Source organism: Anopheles arabiensis, chromosome 2, assembly GCF_016920715.1.
Source record: "Anopheles arabiensis isolate DONGOLA chromosome 2, AaraD3, whole genome shotgun sequence".
Lineage (NCBI taxonomy): Eukaryota > Metazoa > Arthropoda > Insecta > Diptera > Culicidae > Anopheles > Anopheles arabiensis.
The window spans coordinates 7,214,407-7,228,622 of NC_053517.1; the positions used below are offsets into that span (position 1 = coordinate 7,214,407).

Here is a 14,216-nt window from a genome sequence, read left to right on the forward strand (position 1 = left end):
CACAAACGCTAAAATTATTTTATTTTTCATAAAATTTCTGATTTCTGTAGACAGCCTACAGACACCGCAGCCTCATTTTCAACCTGTCAGCGCGACTGCTGACAGCCGCCTGTCATTCGTTTGTTTTCCAAAGTGGAAACGTCAAGGAGCTGGACATTTTGTTCTGCGATCGAAATCCTTGCCAGCGAAAAATACATTTCGTTCTAAATTCCTATCGATCTTTACCGAGTGCAAAACCGCCGCACTGCTAGCAGACAGCCCGAGTAAGTGCAGGAACGGCCATTGTAGCCCCGGGTTGCGGTCGCAAGCGCAGCCGTCTGTTTACGCCATCTCGCGAAAATTTACGTGAATTATGTAATTTTTTTCCCACTTCGTATTCGGCGCTTGCTGTAGTCGAAGTGTGTCTTGCTACTACGTCGCCAACGCTAACGCAACGTTGCCTTTCTTTGCAGAACGATGCTGCGAGTGCCAGTTACGCGGGCCCTTGCCCTCGGGGCACGGTTCCCGGTGCAGACGATAGTGCGCACGTCGGCCACGACACCGGCCAAGGTGCCGGAAAAGATTGAGGTGTTTGTGGACGATCAGCCCGTGATGGTGGATCCGGGCACCACCGTCCTGCAGGTAAATTGTTGACGAGATTCGGTTGCCTGCCTTTGCAAGCCTCATAGCTTATTTGTTTGTTTTTCGCTTTCGACTAGGCCGCCGCACAAGTCGGTGTGGAGATTCCGCGCTTCTGCTACCACGAGCGGCTCGCCGTGGCCGGCAACTGTCGCATGTGCTTGGTGGAGGTGGAAAAGTCGCCGAAGCCGGTTGCCGCCTGTGCGATGCCCGTAATGAAGGGTTGGCGCATCAAGACGAACTCGGAAATGACGCGCAAGGCGCGCGAGGGCGTCATGGAGTTTCTGCTGATGAACCACCCGCTCGACTGTCCGATCTGCGACCAGGGCGGCGAGTGCGATCTGCAGGATCAGGCGATGGCGTTCGGTTCGGATCGGTCGCGCTTCACCGACATTCACCATACCGGCAAGCGGGCGGTCGAGGACAAGGACATCGGTCCGCTGATCAAAACCATCATGACCCGGTGCATCCACTGCACGCGCTGCATCCGGTTCGCGTCGGAGGTGGCGGGTGTGGACGATCTCGGCACGACGGGCCGCGGTAACGACATGCAGATCGGCACGTACGTGGAGAAGTTTTTCCTGTCCGAGCTGTCGGGCAACGTGATCGACCTGTGCCCGGTCGGCGCGCTCACCAACAAGCCGTACAGCTTCGTCGCCCGGCCGTGGGAAATTCGCAAGATTGAGTCGATCGACGTGCTAGACGCGCTCGGCAGCAACATCGTGGTGAGCACGCGTACCGGCGAGGTGCTGCGCATTTTGCCGCGCGAAAACGACGAAATTAACGAGGAGTGGCTGTCGGACAAGTCGCGCTTCGCGTGCGACGGGTTGAAGCGCCAGCGGCTGATCGCCCCGATGCTGCGCAATCCGAGCGGCGAGCTGGAGGCGGTCGAGTGGGAATCGGCCCTGATCACGATCGCTCAAGCGCTGCGGGGTGCACCGAAGGGCAAGGTGGCCGCCGTGGCCGGTGGACTCGTGGATGCGGAGTCTCTCGTTGCGCTGAAGGATCTGCTGAACCGGTTGGGCTCGGAGACGCTCTGCACGGAGCAAAAGTTCCCGACGGACGGATCGGGCACGGATTTGCGCTCAAGCTATCTGCTGAACTCATCGATCGCTGCTTGCGAGGAGGCAGATCTCGTGCTGCTCGTCGGCACGAATCCGCGCTATGAGGCGCCGCTGCTGAACACCCGCCTCAGGAAGGGATACATCCATAACGATCAAAACATTGCTCTGATTGGGCCGAAAGTTAACCTTTCGTACGACTATGAGGTGAGAAAAGGTTCTGTGCACCACAAACGGCTGATATGAACACTAAACATTGATGTATTTATTTTCAATATGCTTAACAGCATCTTGGTAGCGATACCTCGCTGATCCGCGATATCGCAAATGGACACCATCCGTTCGCGAAGAAGCTGAAGGAGGCGAAAAAGCCACTCATCATCGTCGGCGCAAATCAGCTCGCCCGTAAGGACGGCACCTCGTTCCTCACGGCGCTGCACGTGTTCGCCAACTCGCTGTCGCCCGCTGACGTAAGTGTCGATTACGTACGCCGTTGCGTTTGGTTGCGCAAACTTAGCGTGCTGTTGTTTGTATTTTTCATCTGCAGAAGAACTGGAAGGTCTGGAACGTGCTGCAGACGAATGCGGCCCAAACGGCGGCCCTGGACGTGGGCTACACGCCGGGCGTTGAGGCCGCACTAGAGGCACAGCCCAAGGTGCTCTTCCTGCTCGGTGCCGATGCGGGCGTCGTTGACAAGGAGAAGCTGCCGAAGGATTGTTTCATCGTGTACCAGGGACACCACGGAGACGCCGGTGCGCAGATGGCGCACGCCATCCTGCCCGGTGCCGCCTACACCGAGAAGCAGGGCACGTACGTCAACACGGAGGGCCGCGCCCAGCAGACGCTGGTGGCCGTTACGCCGCCCGGCCTTGCGCGAGAGGATTGGAAGATTTTGCGCGCTCTGTCGGAGGTGGCTGGCGCGCCGCTACCGTACGACACGCTGGACGATCTGCGCACCCGCATGGAGGACATTGCGCCGCACCTTGTGCGCTACGGGCGGCTGGAAGCGTCCAACTTTTTCGCCATCGCGGACGCACTGCTGAAGAACTCGTCGGTGCAGTTCGACGGTGGCAAGGTGGATGTGGTGCAGAAAAAGTTGGCCGACTTCTTTATGACCGATCCGATTACGCGCGCTTCGCCGACGATGGCCAAATGTGTGACGGCAGCGAAGAAGCAATTGCAAGCTAATTAAAGTTTACCATATTGCAAGCTTAAGACCGAAAGTGAATACAGTGTGCGTTTCCTTTGTGGCCGGGACGTTTCGAGGAGGGAGGTGTTTGCGAAACGAGCGAACCATCTTCGTGATCTTTTTCGATGGTAAACCATGGTGAAGTGGCTTGAAGCAGCGTTGAGTGAGTTCCTTTTTGAGCAAGTGACGATTGGCGTTGTTTGTGCAACGGGCAGGTTGGTTTGCGGTGTAACGGGTGATGATGCTGTTTGACTTGTCCTCTTTGTATAAAAAAGAAAAACTCGGAAAGGAACAATAGAAGGGAACGAAAATGACGAACACATAGTAAGTTTAGCTGTTTTTTGAATCCCAGTTTCAATTTATTTTGCAGGAGGAAAAATAGAGAATGTATTATCTCATGTGCGATGCTATTCCGCGAGAAAAGAGCTACTTCAAATTGTCCTCCACACTAGTTTACTACAGAAAATTGTTCAAAAATCATCCGATACTGGAGCAATGTTAAAACAAAACTATTCAAAACCAACGCGGTTGAGAGCTGAAGAAGTATAAACGAGCGTTGTACCGAGTACAGAACAGCGAATAAATATCAAAACAGATTCTTATACTTCAAATGCAGTATTTTGCGACTTTTTTTCGGATAACTCATAGGCTACAATAGTAATATCACAGCTGCAGTTCACACTAAACCAATTCGCACAACGCATCGGAACTCATCAATTTTCTCGCTCGTGCTAAGCCCATTTCCAGACCAGACGCGCGCACCGAGAAAGTAATTAGCAATGCAGCGAGGAAAGGAACGTAAAAAGAAACATAAACAGTTGATTCCAACAAGCAGTGTTTTTTATTGTATCATAGTAACAATAGAATGTTTAAAAAAGCTGCTCTTGTAATAAACTAAATTGAACTAATCTTTAAAAAAAAATGAAACGAACTACGAACTGAAAAACTGAACATTGTCATCGATCGGTAGCGGCACCTTCGAAAGTATAGTCTAACGATTCTGCTAATCGCACTAAGGTCACATCTGGTGTGATTTATGCTTTATTCTTGCTTTATTCCTTGTGTCCCCTCGGTCCGCTGGGCCAAACATTTCGTTAAACCGAAAGGGCCAGAACTGCTAGCGTTACACAGGGGGGAAAGGAAGGACACACTACACTTATTGGATGAGACACAAGCGTTAAAAACTAGGAGTTTGTAAGATAAAAGCGGCACAATTATGACAACGTTGCTGATGGTGACGCTACCGTTCAGGTGGCCTCGGCACTCGCATTGTTCTTCTGGTCCAGCTTGTTCGAGTTGGATTTGACCATGTAGATAAAGTAGGTGAGAATTTCTTTCTCCTTGATCGGAATCGTCTTGAAGTGTTTCATGATGGTCTGCACGAGTACGGAAAGGTAAGAAGATTGTTTGATTAGAAGATGTTGACCGTATGGGTGCACACGCTCGCCGACAAATACCTCCGATAGTTGCGCTTTGTTGCTGCTCGGACGTGTGGACACTTTGTAGAAGCGTTTGTACCTTCGCAGCGTATTCACCTGCAGCTGGTAGAGATCGACCTCCGGCAGATCGGTGTCCGTCTCGTTGCTGTCGTCCTCCGAATCGCGGCGGCGTCGCTTCGTGCGGGCACACTGTATCCTTGCCTTGTGAAAGTCACAGATGTAGATATGTCGTGCCTGAGGGGTAAGAAACAGTGAATGTGAATGCAAAACCAAATGACCTTGGGGGTGGGGTGCGAAACACAATAGTGTGCTACCCGTGGGAGTGGTGCGGAGTAGGTGGTGGGGGACGGGGTAACTTGGCACTTACATGGCTGTCGATGCTCAGCTTTAGCCTTCGTTGCGTGACCGTCTTCTGAATTCGCTTGCTGTAGGACGCATTGCCTGCCTGCTTCCGGCAACGCTCGCCGTCGTCCAGCAGGCAGCAGATCTGGTCCGCCGGCCCGCGGGAATCTTCCTCCCCCGTACTGAACCCATTATTGTTCATCATTGCACTGGCAAATTTTTAATGCGTAACTACGCACTCCCGCACGCACTGCACAACCTGTCCGAACAACAGCTCCAAAAGATGCCCTATGATACGGCAGTCCCTTTTTTTAAGGGCAAAAACACTTTACGTTACACTAGACTTTACTTTTATTGGTAAATATGCCGCATAATGTCTCACCAACAAGACAAGGAACTCCGTTTAATGCCTTTCTAAATGATGAATTAAGCACAAATGAAGCGCCGCATAACTTTTCACATCACGTCGCGTCACCTAAATTTGGTTCGGTTTGTTGTATGTTTGTGTTTGTCGTAAATGGATGGAAAAGAAAGGGAGAGAAAGATATGCAGAGAGAAAGAGACGCGAAACGATTGCGTTTGACAGCTGTCTATGCGGCGGCCTCTGGCAGTCAATGGCGGAACGTTGTTTACATGGAGGCACGAAACAAAACGACAACAAAGCAGCGATAAGGTTTCGAAAATAGCGCTATTCTGTCCACCAAAGAAGTTAACAATAGCAAGAGAAGGCTAAGGAATAATTTAAACGCACCAAAATGACTTCCCAGGAGCGCAGTATGCTGCGGAAGGCGGAGTTTCCAGATATGGCCCGGGACGCCCTTGCGATCATAGGTGGGGGAAGGGAATCTGCATTTGCATGGGACAAGAAACCACCAACTGAACGATTTTATTTACTTTGTAGAAAACCTTATCATTAATCGGAACAAGCACGACATGGCGATGGATCTGATTGCGGAGTTTGTGTTCCGCGAGCGTCGCGATGAGCCGGCGCGTGGTGGCCAATTTGCTAAACAATCAGCCCAACCGCGCCTGTCCCCGATCGAAGAGTTCCAGCTGGTGCTGGTGCTGTGTGATTTCTTCTCCCGTCCCGGTCCGGACGCGACCCGGAATGCGGTGTTTCTGTCTCTGTTTGGGGGCTCCAACACGCGCACGAGCGTGCTGAACAAGCTGATCAGTACGGCCGTGTCCGGATCGATTGCCCCGTTGCTGTGTGCGGCTGGGACGTGGATGCAGCAGCTCGGATGCACCTCACCGGCTAGCCTGGAGCTGGCACAGTGCATCGTGCGCGATTTCGTCATCTTCTCGAAGAACTCGTCGGAGCAGCTCAAGTCGCTACCGTTGGTTGCGCCACGGTTTGCCGCCAACCTGATGACGGCCGTGACAGATCTGTACCTAAATGGGACGGCCAAATCGCAACTCACCCCACCGCCCGATCTGCTACTGGACGTAATAACGGACTGGGTGTCCGAGAATCCTTCCCTGTGTCTTGCCTCCCAGCAACAGCTGGCCCTGCCGAGTGGTGCCATTGCGATGCCGGTAATAACGCCCCTTGCCGGGCTTATCCGTTGGTGTGTGCTCTCGCTCCTGGTTACGAACCGCCAGGAGCTATACAGCAAGCTGCATCTAGCCGTCCTGCAAAGCTTGCTGGAAGCAACGCCACCCATTACGACACCACCAACCCTGCAGCCGATCAACGCGCAGCACCTGCTGCTGATAGTGAACACGATCCAGGTGGAGATGGAAACTCTCACACAGCAGGGAATGTCGCTGGAGGAGGAAAATCTGCAAAATTGCCTGGAACGGTTTGCGCAAGCCGTGCAGGTGGGGCTTACCTCGCGCTGCATCTTCGGTAACATCACGCAGCTTATGTTCCGCTTGGAAGCCCTGCCGGGCAAGAACAAGCTGCTGCAAATCGTCATTAATGCGAATAAAACTTAGTTAAGAATGTATACACAATTCCATAAGATCGAGCAATGACTGTGGATTTATTTTCTGACAAGCTTTTAGTACGGCTTGAATCGCTTTGCTTTCTTGATCTGTTCCATCTTCTTCAAATCCCGGTCGTACTTTTTCCGCAAGCTGATAACGTCGTTCTTCTTCGATTCGCGTATCTGGAAGGTGTAGAAATTTTTCAGCTCCTTTTCCGACTGGCCCTCGTACAGCTTCTTCTCCAGCCTCTTTACGACGCCCTGCGTTTGGGCAAAGACGCTGGAACTCTTCTTTGACACCGTCACCCAACCGTCCTCATCGACCGCATTGTTGCTCTCTGCGGCCTTCTGCTCCTCAATCTTGCGATCGTACGATTCCATGTACTGGTCGATTTCCTGCTGCAGTGCGGCCGGGTTCGGGATGCGCTCGTGGTACGCCTTGGTCCACTTGTCCACGCCGGTGAGCAGTGGCCTCTCTTCCGTGTGCAGCGCGTTGATAGATTTCGTTTTGAGCAGCTTTCGGAGCGCACCAGGCTTTGCAAACACCACGTACGCCACCTTGAAGCAAAACACATCCTTGTCCATCCGCTCGATCGGGGCGGACTCTTTGCTGGAAGGCTTTTCCTGCAGCACCACGCGCTCGATTTCACCCGCCGAGGAGAATGCATGCTGCAGCGCTTGCTCTGTTGCGTACGGTGGCACATTCAGGACGTACAGCGTACGTCCGGGCGGTTTCTGTTTGCAGGTTGCTTTGGAGGCATTTTCCTTCGCGAACAGCTGATGGCAGTGGGTGTCCGACTCCTTGTACTTTAGATCGATCGCTGTTGGAAGTAAACGAGCTAGTATGAACATACGGGACCAAGATATCTTCGCAAAAACATTCTTACCGGTAAATTCATCGGCCGACGACATGGTGTTGCAGGGGAGTTTAGAATTATCGAAATGGTAAACACTTTCGGCATTGCCATGTGCGTTTGGCAGATGTAAACAGAGTGACCAGAAATACCGATTTATCTGTATTCCTACCGATTTTTGATATGCCTACCGACTCACAGATGAGCCCCCTAAAGCTACCAATTTTTCATTAATCCTACCGAAAATCACAGATTTTTTTGTAATACTGACCAAAAAGTCATAAAACCATTTCCCAAATCACTTAATGTATTAAACTTTATATAGAAATCACTAGCAACCAGAACCAGAAGATCAACAGAGACAACAAAGGCCCGTGTCTGTACTTCATGAGATGCGATGATACCGGACGCGCTGGTAAAATGTTATATGGGACTTGACAGATAATGTAAGACGTGCGATTTTGTCATACGATGGAATCAAATCAGGAGTCATTTATACAGGATTTGTAGAACCCATCTCTAATTTATGTTTTGTTATCATTAAAATTACCAATTCATCCAAATAATCAAAATAGTTGATGTTGAATAAATACACGATGTATTTGCTCGTGCTGCTGAACCTTTGTTCAGCAGATTAGCTTCCATATAGACTACGCACCCCCCCCCTCCTCCCGCCCAACAATTCAAAGTCTACAGAAAACTACCGATAAAATCTTAAAATCCTACCAAAAACTACCGATAAAATTTTGATGCGCCTACCGAAAACCGCCAAAATAATCTGGCCACTCTGGATGTAAACAATGCGATTCCGCAAACTGTCAAACTGCACATCAGCTGTGGTAATGAATTGGCGCAATATGTACTGTGGTAGAACACCTGTAATTCAAAGTTGATGTAACCGTTACACTTTAGTTAAACATTGCTTTTATATTTGCCAATAAATTCTAAATCTCTGCGGATGCTTCTGCTATTTCATTATTAATTTCCTGAACTTTCGTTAATTAAGAATCAATTTATTTTACTTATAAACCAATACAGACTGAAGATTATTGAGGCTCACGAAAATGTACAGGCGGTCCCCGAGATACACGGTTAATGGGGACCGAAATCCGCCGCAAAATACCGCGTATCTCGAATTTCCGCGTAAGTCGAATCTTGTGATTTCCAGCTAAAATATCACTAATTTTCTTGCAATTTTGCAAGTAGGGGGTGGTTTTAGCCACCAAATTAATTATTTCATATGTTTCTAATGAATTGTATAGTTTTAAACCGTTTTAAATGGTATTTTACATTCGATCAATACGGAAATTATTTGGTATTTCACAATGGATGTGTCAAATCAATACAATTTGCTCAAATAACTGTCAGATTTGGAAAACCGCGTATCTCCGAATCCGCGTATAACAGGTACCGTGTATCTCGGGGACCGCCTGTATTCTACTTCATTTTTGTCGCGTTTGCATCAATTCCATCATAATATTTCTATTTTGTTACCTTTATCATTACCTTGCACTGCAACTGAGATGCTTCGGTAATTCATTTTTTGCCGGTATATTTTAGTTTGTTTACTACACACCGCTATCTGTTTGCACCATCTCCTTCTTCCATGCTTGGTGCACAATTATACACTCGATCGTGCTCGTAGAGTAGCATCCTAAACTTTTTTCTTTGCAAAGGGTAAACTTTTTCGTTCACCACGGGATAAAACTTTGCTCTCGGGAAAGGCGGGAGCGACAACCTTTGTCCCGTCAGCACCGAGGAAGTTCGTCTCGCGGAAACTCCAGCCAGCACGCGATGCGATAAAAAGATTCTACTAGAGCAAAAAGGAAAAAAAATCCTACCATCATCTACCGAGTGGTACTATTTCTCATCACCACTCTTTGGTGTTTACTGGCGAAGATCAAGTTCGGGGCAGCGCTTTTGCCAACCGTTCTTTCGTGTTGCATCTTGGCCGGGGTTTCGCTCCACATGTTCTGTACCGACGCTTTACGCCCGTGCACAATTTTACACTGCACTTGCCGAAAGCAATCATGCAGGCAATTTCGCGCTCCGCTATTAAAGTAATTTCGAAAAGTATTAAACAACTGTAAACAAGTTAGTAGCGGCGATGATGATGCAGCGAGAGCATCCCCAGCACAAAAGAAATCCTATCGCACATGTGTATAAATATTCAATTAAACTGCCCTCTTTGCTTGCGGTGCGGTACACACGCTTGCCGAAGGCAGCCGAGCTGGCTCAGCTGTGTTTTGCTGTGTGTTTTGTAAATTTTATGTCCTTTCCCGCCTTCGAACGGGTGCGGGGGGGGGGGGGTTTGCAGTGCTTCGGCGTAGATTAAATTGCACATTTCAAACCGTATTGCCATCGTTGGCAGTGCGCGATTCAATTTCGTTCCAGGGAGTGGAGTTGGAAATATTTCACGGCGAATGCTCACACAACCAGCACCAGCACCGAGCGGGAAGGTTGCCGAACCGCTGTCGCATACGGTTTGGTCAAATGTCAGCAAACGTAGCTGCGAATAGTTCAATGACAAGTCTCCGCAAGACCCAGTACCCGGGCCATCAGGTCTTCAGGGTCTGACAAAGGATGTGCCAGCGGCAATCCAGGATCAGGTCAGGAACAGGGGGCTTCGGACAAACTTAAGACAAATCCTTGTACGCACACACACACACACGGCCGGTGGCACATCGGTGCATCGGTTCGGAAAGTGAACCCCGTGTGAGCGTTCGGGGTGTCGAACAGTGTCGAAAGTAAAACATGTTGATTTATGAACACGGTTCAAAGATTTATATTCGTCGTGCGGCGTTGTGCGAGTCCGGGCATCATTTCGGCGGTGTCACGCTCGAACAGTCAGCTGAATATATGTATGCACCCCATTTGTTGAGCGGACACTGCCGTCTCCATGCCGAGGAGTGGGGCGCATTTCAGCTTCTTTCGGGGAAGAATGTCCAAGCCGGAAACTTTGCCTGTCAAATGAAATCTTAATCTTTGGAAAATCGCCCTCTTTTATAGCACCGAGGCAATTGAATGTGATTCAGAGCCAGTTGCTTTCGTGCGTAACCTCTCTGGGGAGTTTGGGAGTCTAAGCACATGCGTCATGTGGAATGATTTTTGCAATAATCATGTAAGAACATGCCATGTAATGCATTTACTTTTAAAGATTTACTTATTTCAGATGAAATGGAAAAATGTTTTTCAATAGAGTTTAGAGAATCCATGGTAGGGTAAACGTACCAATAGTGGTGGTATTGCACTAAAATGCGTCTCGTACGATAAATTAATAGTAGTTAAGTTATTTATGATAGTGTGAAATGTTCTCTAGCCTTTTACAAAGGATTCAAAAATGAAATGGGGCCATTCCGTTTCTTAGTGACCGAAAAGTCCATTATTTTGTGAAAGGTATCAACATTTTTCCAAAATCCTTAGGATTTCATAACGATACTCATATTTTTGTTAACGTTCTAAATGACCACATAACAACGCAATTATTATTTTTTTAACATAATTATTATGAAATGATATTGTTTTATTCAAATTCATTGGCTTTTGACCATATTTACGTATTTTTAAGTGTTTTTTACTATAGTGCCATTATAGGTACACCAAACTGGCATGTTCCTATAGTGGTCTTAGTTCTAAAACCAATAAAAACAGGTAATTTTAGATTTTTTTCGACGACATTTTTGACTTGTCGTACTGTTTTCATTAAAATAAGTAACAAAAATGAGTTTTCTCTAAGTAATTTACCAAACAAAGGCCAAAATTCGCTTATTTGGCTGAGTGAAAAATCGACTTCAAATCAAGCAAACTATTCTGGGTATGAGTTGACGACAGGTGTTATTCAGTACTTTAGTCAATATTTTCATCAACCAAATTTATACATTTTTTACAATCAAATTACGAAAGAATTCATTATTATAGCAATAATCCTTGCTACTCACACGAAAACAGCTTCAAAACTAATTTATATTGATATTATACACTGTTTTGAGGCATCCTTGTTTACCACCACTATAGGAACACAATACGACGACCATAGGAACCATACCTCCATTATAGGAACAACGAAGCAATCACAAAAATATGTATTTTTTCGTAAATTTGATGTGTTTCATGGTAAAAATGGTTGCGATTGCGAAGATAAAACATATTCCAACTGTTATGTGTTAAAATAATCAGAAATTGTCTTTCCTGACACTTTGAATCCATTAAAATACATCTATACCACCACAAATTGCACCACTATTGGTACATTTATCCTAAATCTGTATTCCTTTTAAATTAAATAACATGAATCAATTATGTCAGGCTTGACGAATTGATGAACACAACACAGAGCATTCAATATTTCACTATAATTACAGCATTACTACCACTTTTAATCGCCATATTTACCACAGTTATCAGTTATCAGTTATCATCATACTATGATATTGAGCTATTTCATACACAATACTTCCATTGTTCGGTTTTGTTTTATCTCTTTGGCAGGTACAACCTTCACGGAATTCCCCTTCTGCGCAAAAATGGGGCCACTGTTCCGCTGTAATCATTATTTAATGCAGTTTTGCATGAGAAGAGTGCTGGAAAACTCGACGTAAAAAAAAGTAAAACAAGAAACATTAACCCTTTAGATAAATTGAATCCTGACGCCGTAAACAAGCGAACGCACCAAGTGCCGATACAATTCGATCCCCGCTGTCGGATCATAAATTACCGACCGGTGAAAAATGATGTTTTTCTCACACACGAAACATACCAGACTGTCTCGGTTGGTTCAACCCCCTTGTGTATGTGAGTGTGTGTGTACGTGTGGTGCAGTAAACATTTCTTGCATTCTCGAGCGTCATTATGAAAATTGCAAAAAAAGAGAAAACAGCACTTCTTTGTTCGAACAACACCGAACAACAGATCGAACACGATTTAAGAAATCCGCAAATGGGTGGTTTTCAATATTGGACTATCGAAGAAAGAGGAAGAGAGCAAAAAAAGACAAAAGAAGATAACGATAGAAGCTAGAACAACGTAAGATAGTTGCCAAACTAAACGGACACAAAAAAAGACAAACAAACGAATCGAAAACAGTGTGGCAGCACACAATACCGAACCGAAGATAAATAAATTCGAGCCAGCAACAAAACATTAATATACACTCCACAAACGATAAATGCCGAACGGATGAATGCCAAAAAAGGCATCCAGCAGGGCTGCGATTGATTTTGTTTAGTGTTTTTCCGTGGACGCACGGTTTTTGGAACAGGGCTTGGCGCTTATTCCTTCCCCCCTGGCTTGGTACCGGTTTGGCACCGTACGCTGCAAGGATCACGCGGAAACAAGCGGACACTTGCGATTATCCTTATTGCTTCCTTCCTATCGTTTGGAACGGAAACAATGGGAGGACACTCTGGCCCGATGAGAACGCTTTACGCAGGATGCACCCGTTCGGCGTTTGGCGTCTCCATTTGCGACGTTGATGCGCATACACTTTGTACACGTTTTGTCTTTGTTTACTGATTCGTTTGTCCTTTTTGAGTCTCGGTTCTCGGGGTTTTGGATGGTGCTGTATTTACTTTGCAACGGAGACTTGTTTTGCTTAATGGTTTTGTTCTTTTACTTGCTTAAATGTGCCATTGTTCAATAAGCTAGATATGTTCAGGGAGGGGTGGCGGCAAACTCCCCCTTTTGTCCCTAAGACCCTTTTGTGCGATGGGCAATGTTGTTTTATGGTTCGTTTCGATTGTGTTTTATTTAAATTCACCGTCAAAAAAGCTCACACCCTGTCACATTCTCGGCTGCCCGGTGTTGAACTGGCCTGGCATAATGATAAAACATAAGCATAAAAAAAGTGAAAACAATAAAATTATGGAAAAAATGGAAAGTGGCACAGTACTGCAGCACCCACAGTGTCCGAGCTCCCTCGGCAGATGGAGGGAGCGATTGATAAAGAGCGGGCGTGTTCGTCTTTTGTTGCTTTGTCGCTCCGATGTTCCTTTTGCAGTGTGTTTTTGTCGGGCAGATTTGGTACCATCGAAATTAGTTTCTCTATCATGTGCTCCAACACGGTTTGAGCGGAAGGGGGGGACGGTGTATTGTTTTCTTTTATTTTGGTTCAGTTTTTTTCGCCCCCTTCCCCTCAAACGTATCTTCCCCCGCTTCACCAGTTTTAGTTGCACTGCAAACAGCTACCAATGACAGTTACAACCACTCTGTTAGCCGAAGGAAGCGATAAAAAACGGAAGAGACGTCGTCGTCGTCCTCTCGCACCTTCCCACCCCTTTTTCGGGTGTCCACACGACAGACACGAAATTAATGCGCGTTTTCGAGGGGACGGTTTGGCCCACGGAAGGTCCAAGTCGCGCCAAAGGGAAGTCCATTTCGCATTCATAAAGCGACGAGTTTATTGTCCTGAACGATAAGTCGTCCCTGCCATTCCACCACCGGCTCCACCCGGGGGAGGTTGGAACGGTATAATCCTTTTCGGTGGGGGGGGGGGGGGTTTGAGAAAGCTATTTGAAGGAGGGGACGCGAATCGGGGTCCGAAAACTGTCAGCTGACGGTGCGCAGCTGGGAACTGGGGGTGTTACTTTCCCTGTGGGGTCGGTCGAGCGAGGCAGAGGGGTTTGGACTCTAAATGAGTCATGAACCGTGTGCCTTTCTTCCCTGACAATAGTGTCCGGCGAATGGGAGGTGGGCGCACCCGATTGTTTGCCGTGCCGGGCAAAGAAGACAAAGCGATGGTTAACGGTTGCTATGTTTTTGGGTGGGCGACCTTCGACTGGGGAAGGGAA

General features: G+C 47.5%; 4 protein-coding genes across 6 annotated transcripts; 2 read left to right on the top strand and 2 right to left on the bottom strand.

Annotated features, from left to right (window-relative positions):
• Positions 1 to 110: 110 nt before the first annotated feature.
• On the top strand, positions 111 to 3,483 carry LOC120908593 (NADH-ubiquinone oxidoreductase 75 kDa subunit, mitochondrial). 2 transcript variants are annotated; one of them, XM_040319772.1, is made up of 5 exons: positions 111 to 354; positions 453 to 621; positions 699 to 1,886; positions 1,967 to 2,149; positions 2,227 to 3,483. In XM_040319772.1, exons 2-5 carry the CDS (start codon positions 457 to 459, stop codon positions 2,869 to 2,871), a joined length of 2,181 nt encoding a protein of 726 aa, XP_040175706.1. In that variant the 5' UTR covers positions 111 to 354; positions 453 to 456; the 3' UTR covers positions 2,872 to 3,483. The 2 variants fall into 2 exon arrangements, with proteins under 2 accessions (XP_040175706.1, XP_040175705.1); XM_040319771.1 differs by having other exon boundaries at positions 112 to 263.
• A 383-nt stretch (positions 3,484 to 3,866) lies between these two features.
• LOC120908596 (histone deacetylase complex subunit SAP30 homolog) lies at positions 3,867 to 5,151 on the bottom strand. 2 transcript variants are annotated; one of them, XM_040319778.1, is made up of 4 exons: positions 5,032 to 5,148; positions 4,675 to 4,954; positions 4,326 to 4,541; positions 3,867 to 4,244 (listed from the first exon to the last, which is right to left on the bottom strand). In XM_040319778.1, the coding sequence occupies exons 2-4, from the start codon at positions 4,852 to 4,854 to the stop codon at positions 4,116 to 4,118; spliced, it is 525 nt and encodes a 174-aa protein (XP_040175712.1). In that variant the 5' UTR covers positions 4,855 to 4,954; positions 5,032 to 5,148; the 3' UTR covers positions 3,867 to 4,115. The 2 variants fall into 2 exon arrangements, with proteins under 2 accessions (XP_040175712.1, XP_040175711.1); XM_040319777.1 differs by having other exon boundaries at positions 4,675 to 5,151.
• An 87-nt stretch (positions 5,152 to 5,238) lies between these two features.
• LOC120908594 (uncharacterized protein C7orf26 homolog) lies at positions 5,239 to 6,613 on the top strand. Its single transcript, XM_040319773.1, has 2 exons — positions 5,239 to 5,480; positions 5,551 to 6,613. Exons 1-2 carry the CDS (start codon positions 5,405 to 5,407, stop codon positions 6,585 to 6,587), a joined length of 1,113 nt encoding a protein of 370 aa, XP_040175707.1. The 5' UTR covers positions 5,239 to 5,404; the 3' UTR covers positions 6,588 to 6,613.
• LOC120908595 (ribosomal RNA-processing protein 7 homolog A) lies at positions 6,611 to 7,692 on the bottom strand. The gene is made up of 2 exons (XM_040319776.1): positions 7,465 to 7,692; positions 6,611 to 7,398 (listed from the first exon to the last, which is right to left on the bottom strand). The coding sequence occupies exons 1-2, from the start codon at positions 7,487 to 7,489 to the stop codon at positions 6,653 to 6,655; spliced, it is 771 nt and encodes a 256-aa protein (XP_040175710.1). The 5' UTR covers positions 7,490 to 7,692; the 3' UTR covers positions 6,611 to 6,652.
• Positions 7,693 to 14,216: the final 6,524 nt, after the last annotated feature.

Coding starts and splice junctions, on each gene's coding strand:
- LOC120908595 (XM_040319776.1), bottom strand. CDS start 7,489: ATGTCGTCGGCCGATGAATTTACCG. Junction 7,399..7,464: donor GTCGGCCGATGAATTTACCG/GTAAGAATGTTT, acceptor TACTTCCAACAG/CGATCGATCTAAAGTACAAG.
- LOC120908594 (XM_040319773.1), top strand. CDS start 5,405: ATGACTTCCCAGGAGCGCAGTATGCTGCGGAAGGCGGAGTTTCCAGAT. Junction 5,481..5,550: donor GGACGCCCTTGCGATCATAG/GTGGGGGAAGGG, acceptor TTTACTTTGTAG/AAAACCTTATCATTAATCGG.
- LOC120908593 (XM_040319772.1), top strand. CDS start 457: ATGCTGCGAGTGCCAGTTACGCGGGCCCTTGCCCTCGGGGCACGGTTC. Junction 1,887..1,966: donor ACCTTTCGTACGACTATGAG/GTGAGAAAAGGT, acceptor TATGCTTAACAG/CATCTTGGTAGCGATACCTC. Junction 2,150..2,226: donor ACTCGCTGTCGCCCGCTGAC/GTAAGTGTCGAT, acceptor TTTCATCTGCAG/AAGAACTGGAAGGTCTGGAA.
- LOC120908596 (XM_040319777.1), bottom strand. CDS start 4,854: ATGATGAACAATAATGGGTTCAGTACGGGGGAGGAAGATTCCCGCGGG. Junction 4,542..4,674: donor AGCTGAGCATCGACAGCCAT/GTAAGTGCCAAG, acceptor CTTACCCCTCAG/GCACGACATATCTACATCTG. Junction 4,245..4,325: donor ACAAAGCGCAACTATCGGAG/GTATTTGTCGGC, acceptor GTACTCGTGCAG/ACCATCATGAAACACTTCAA.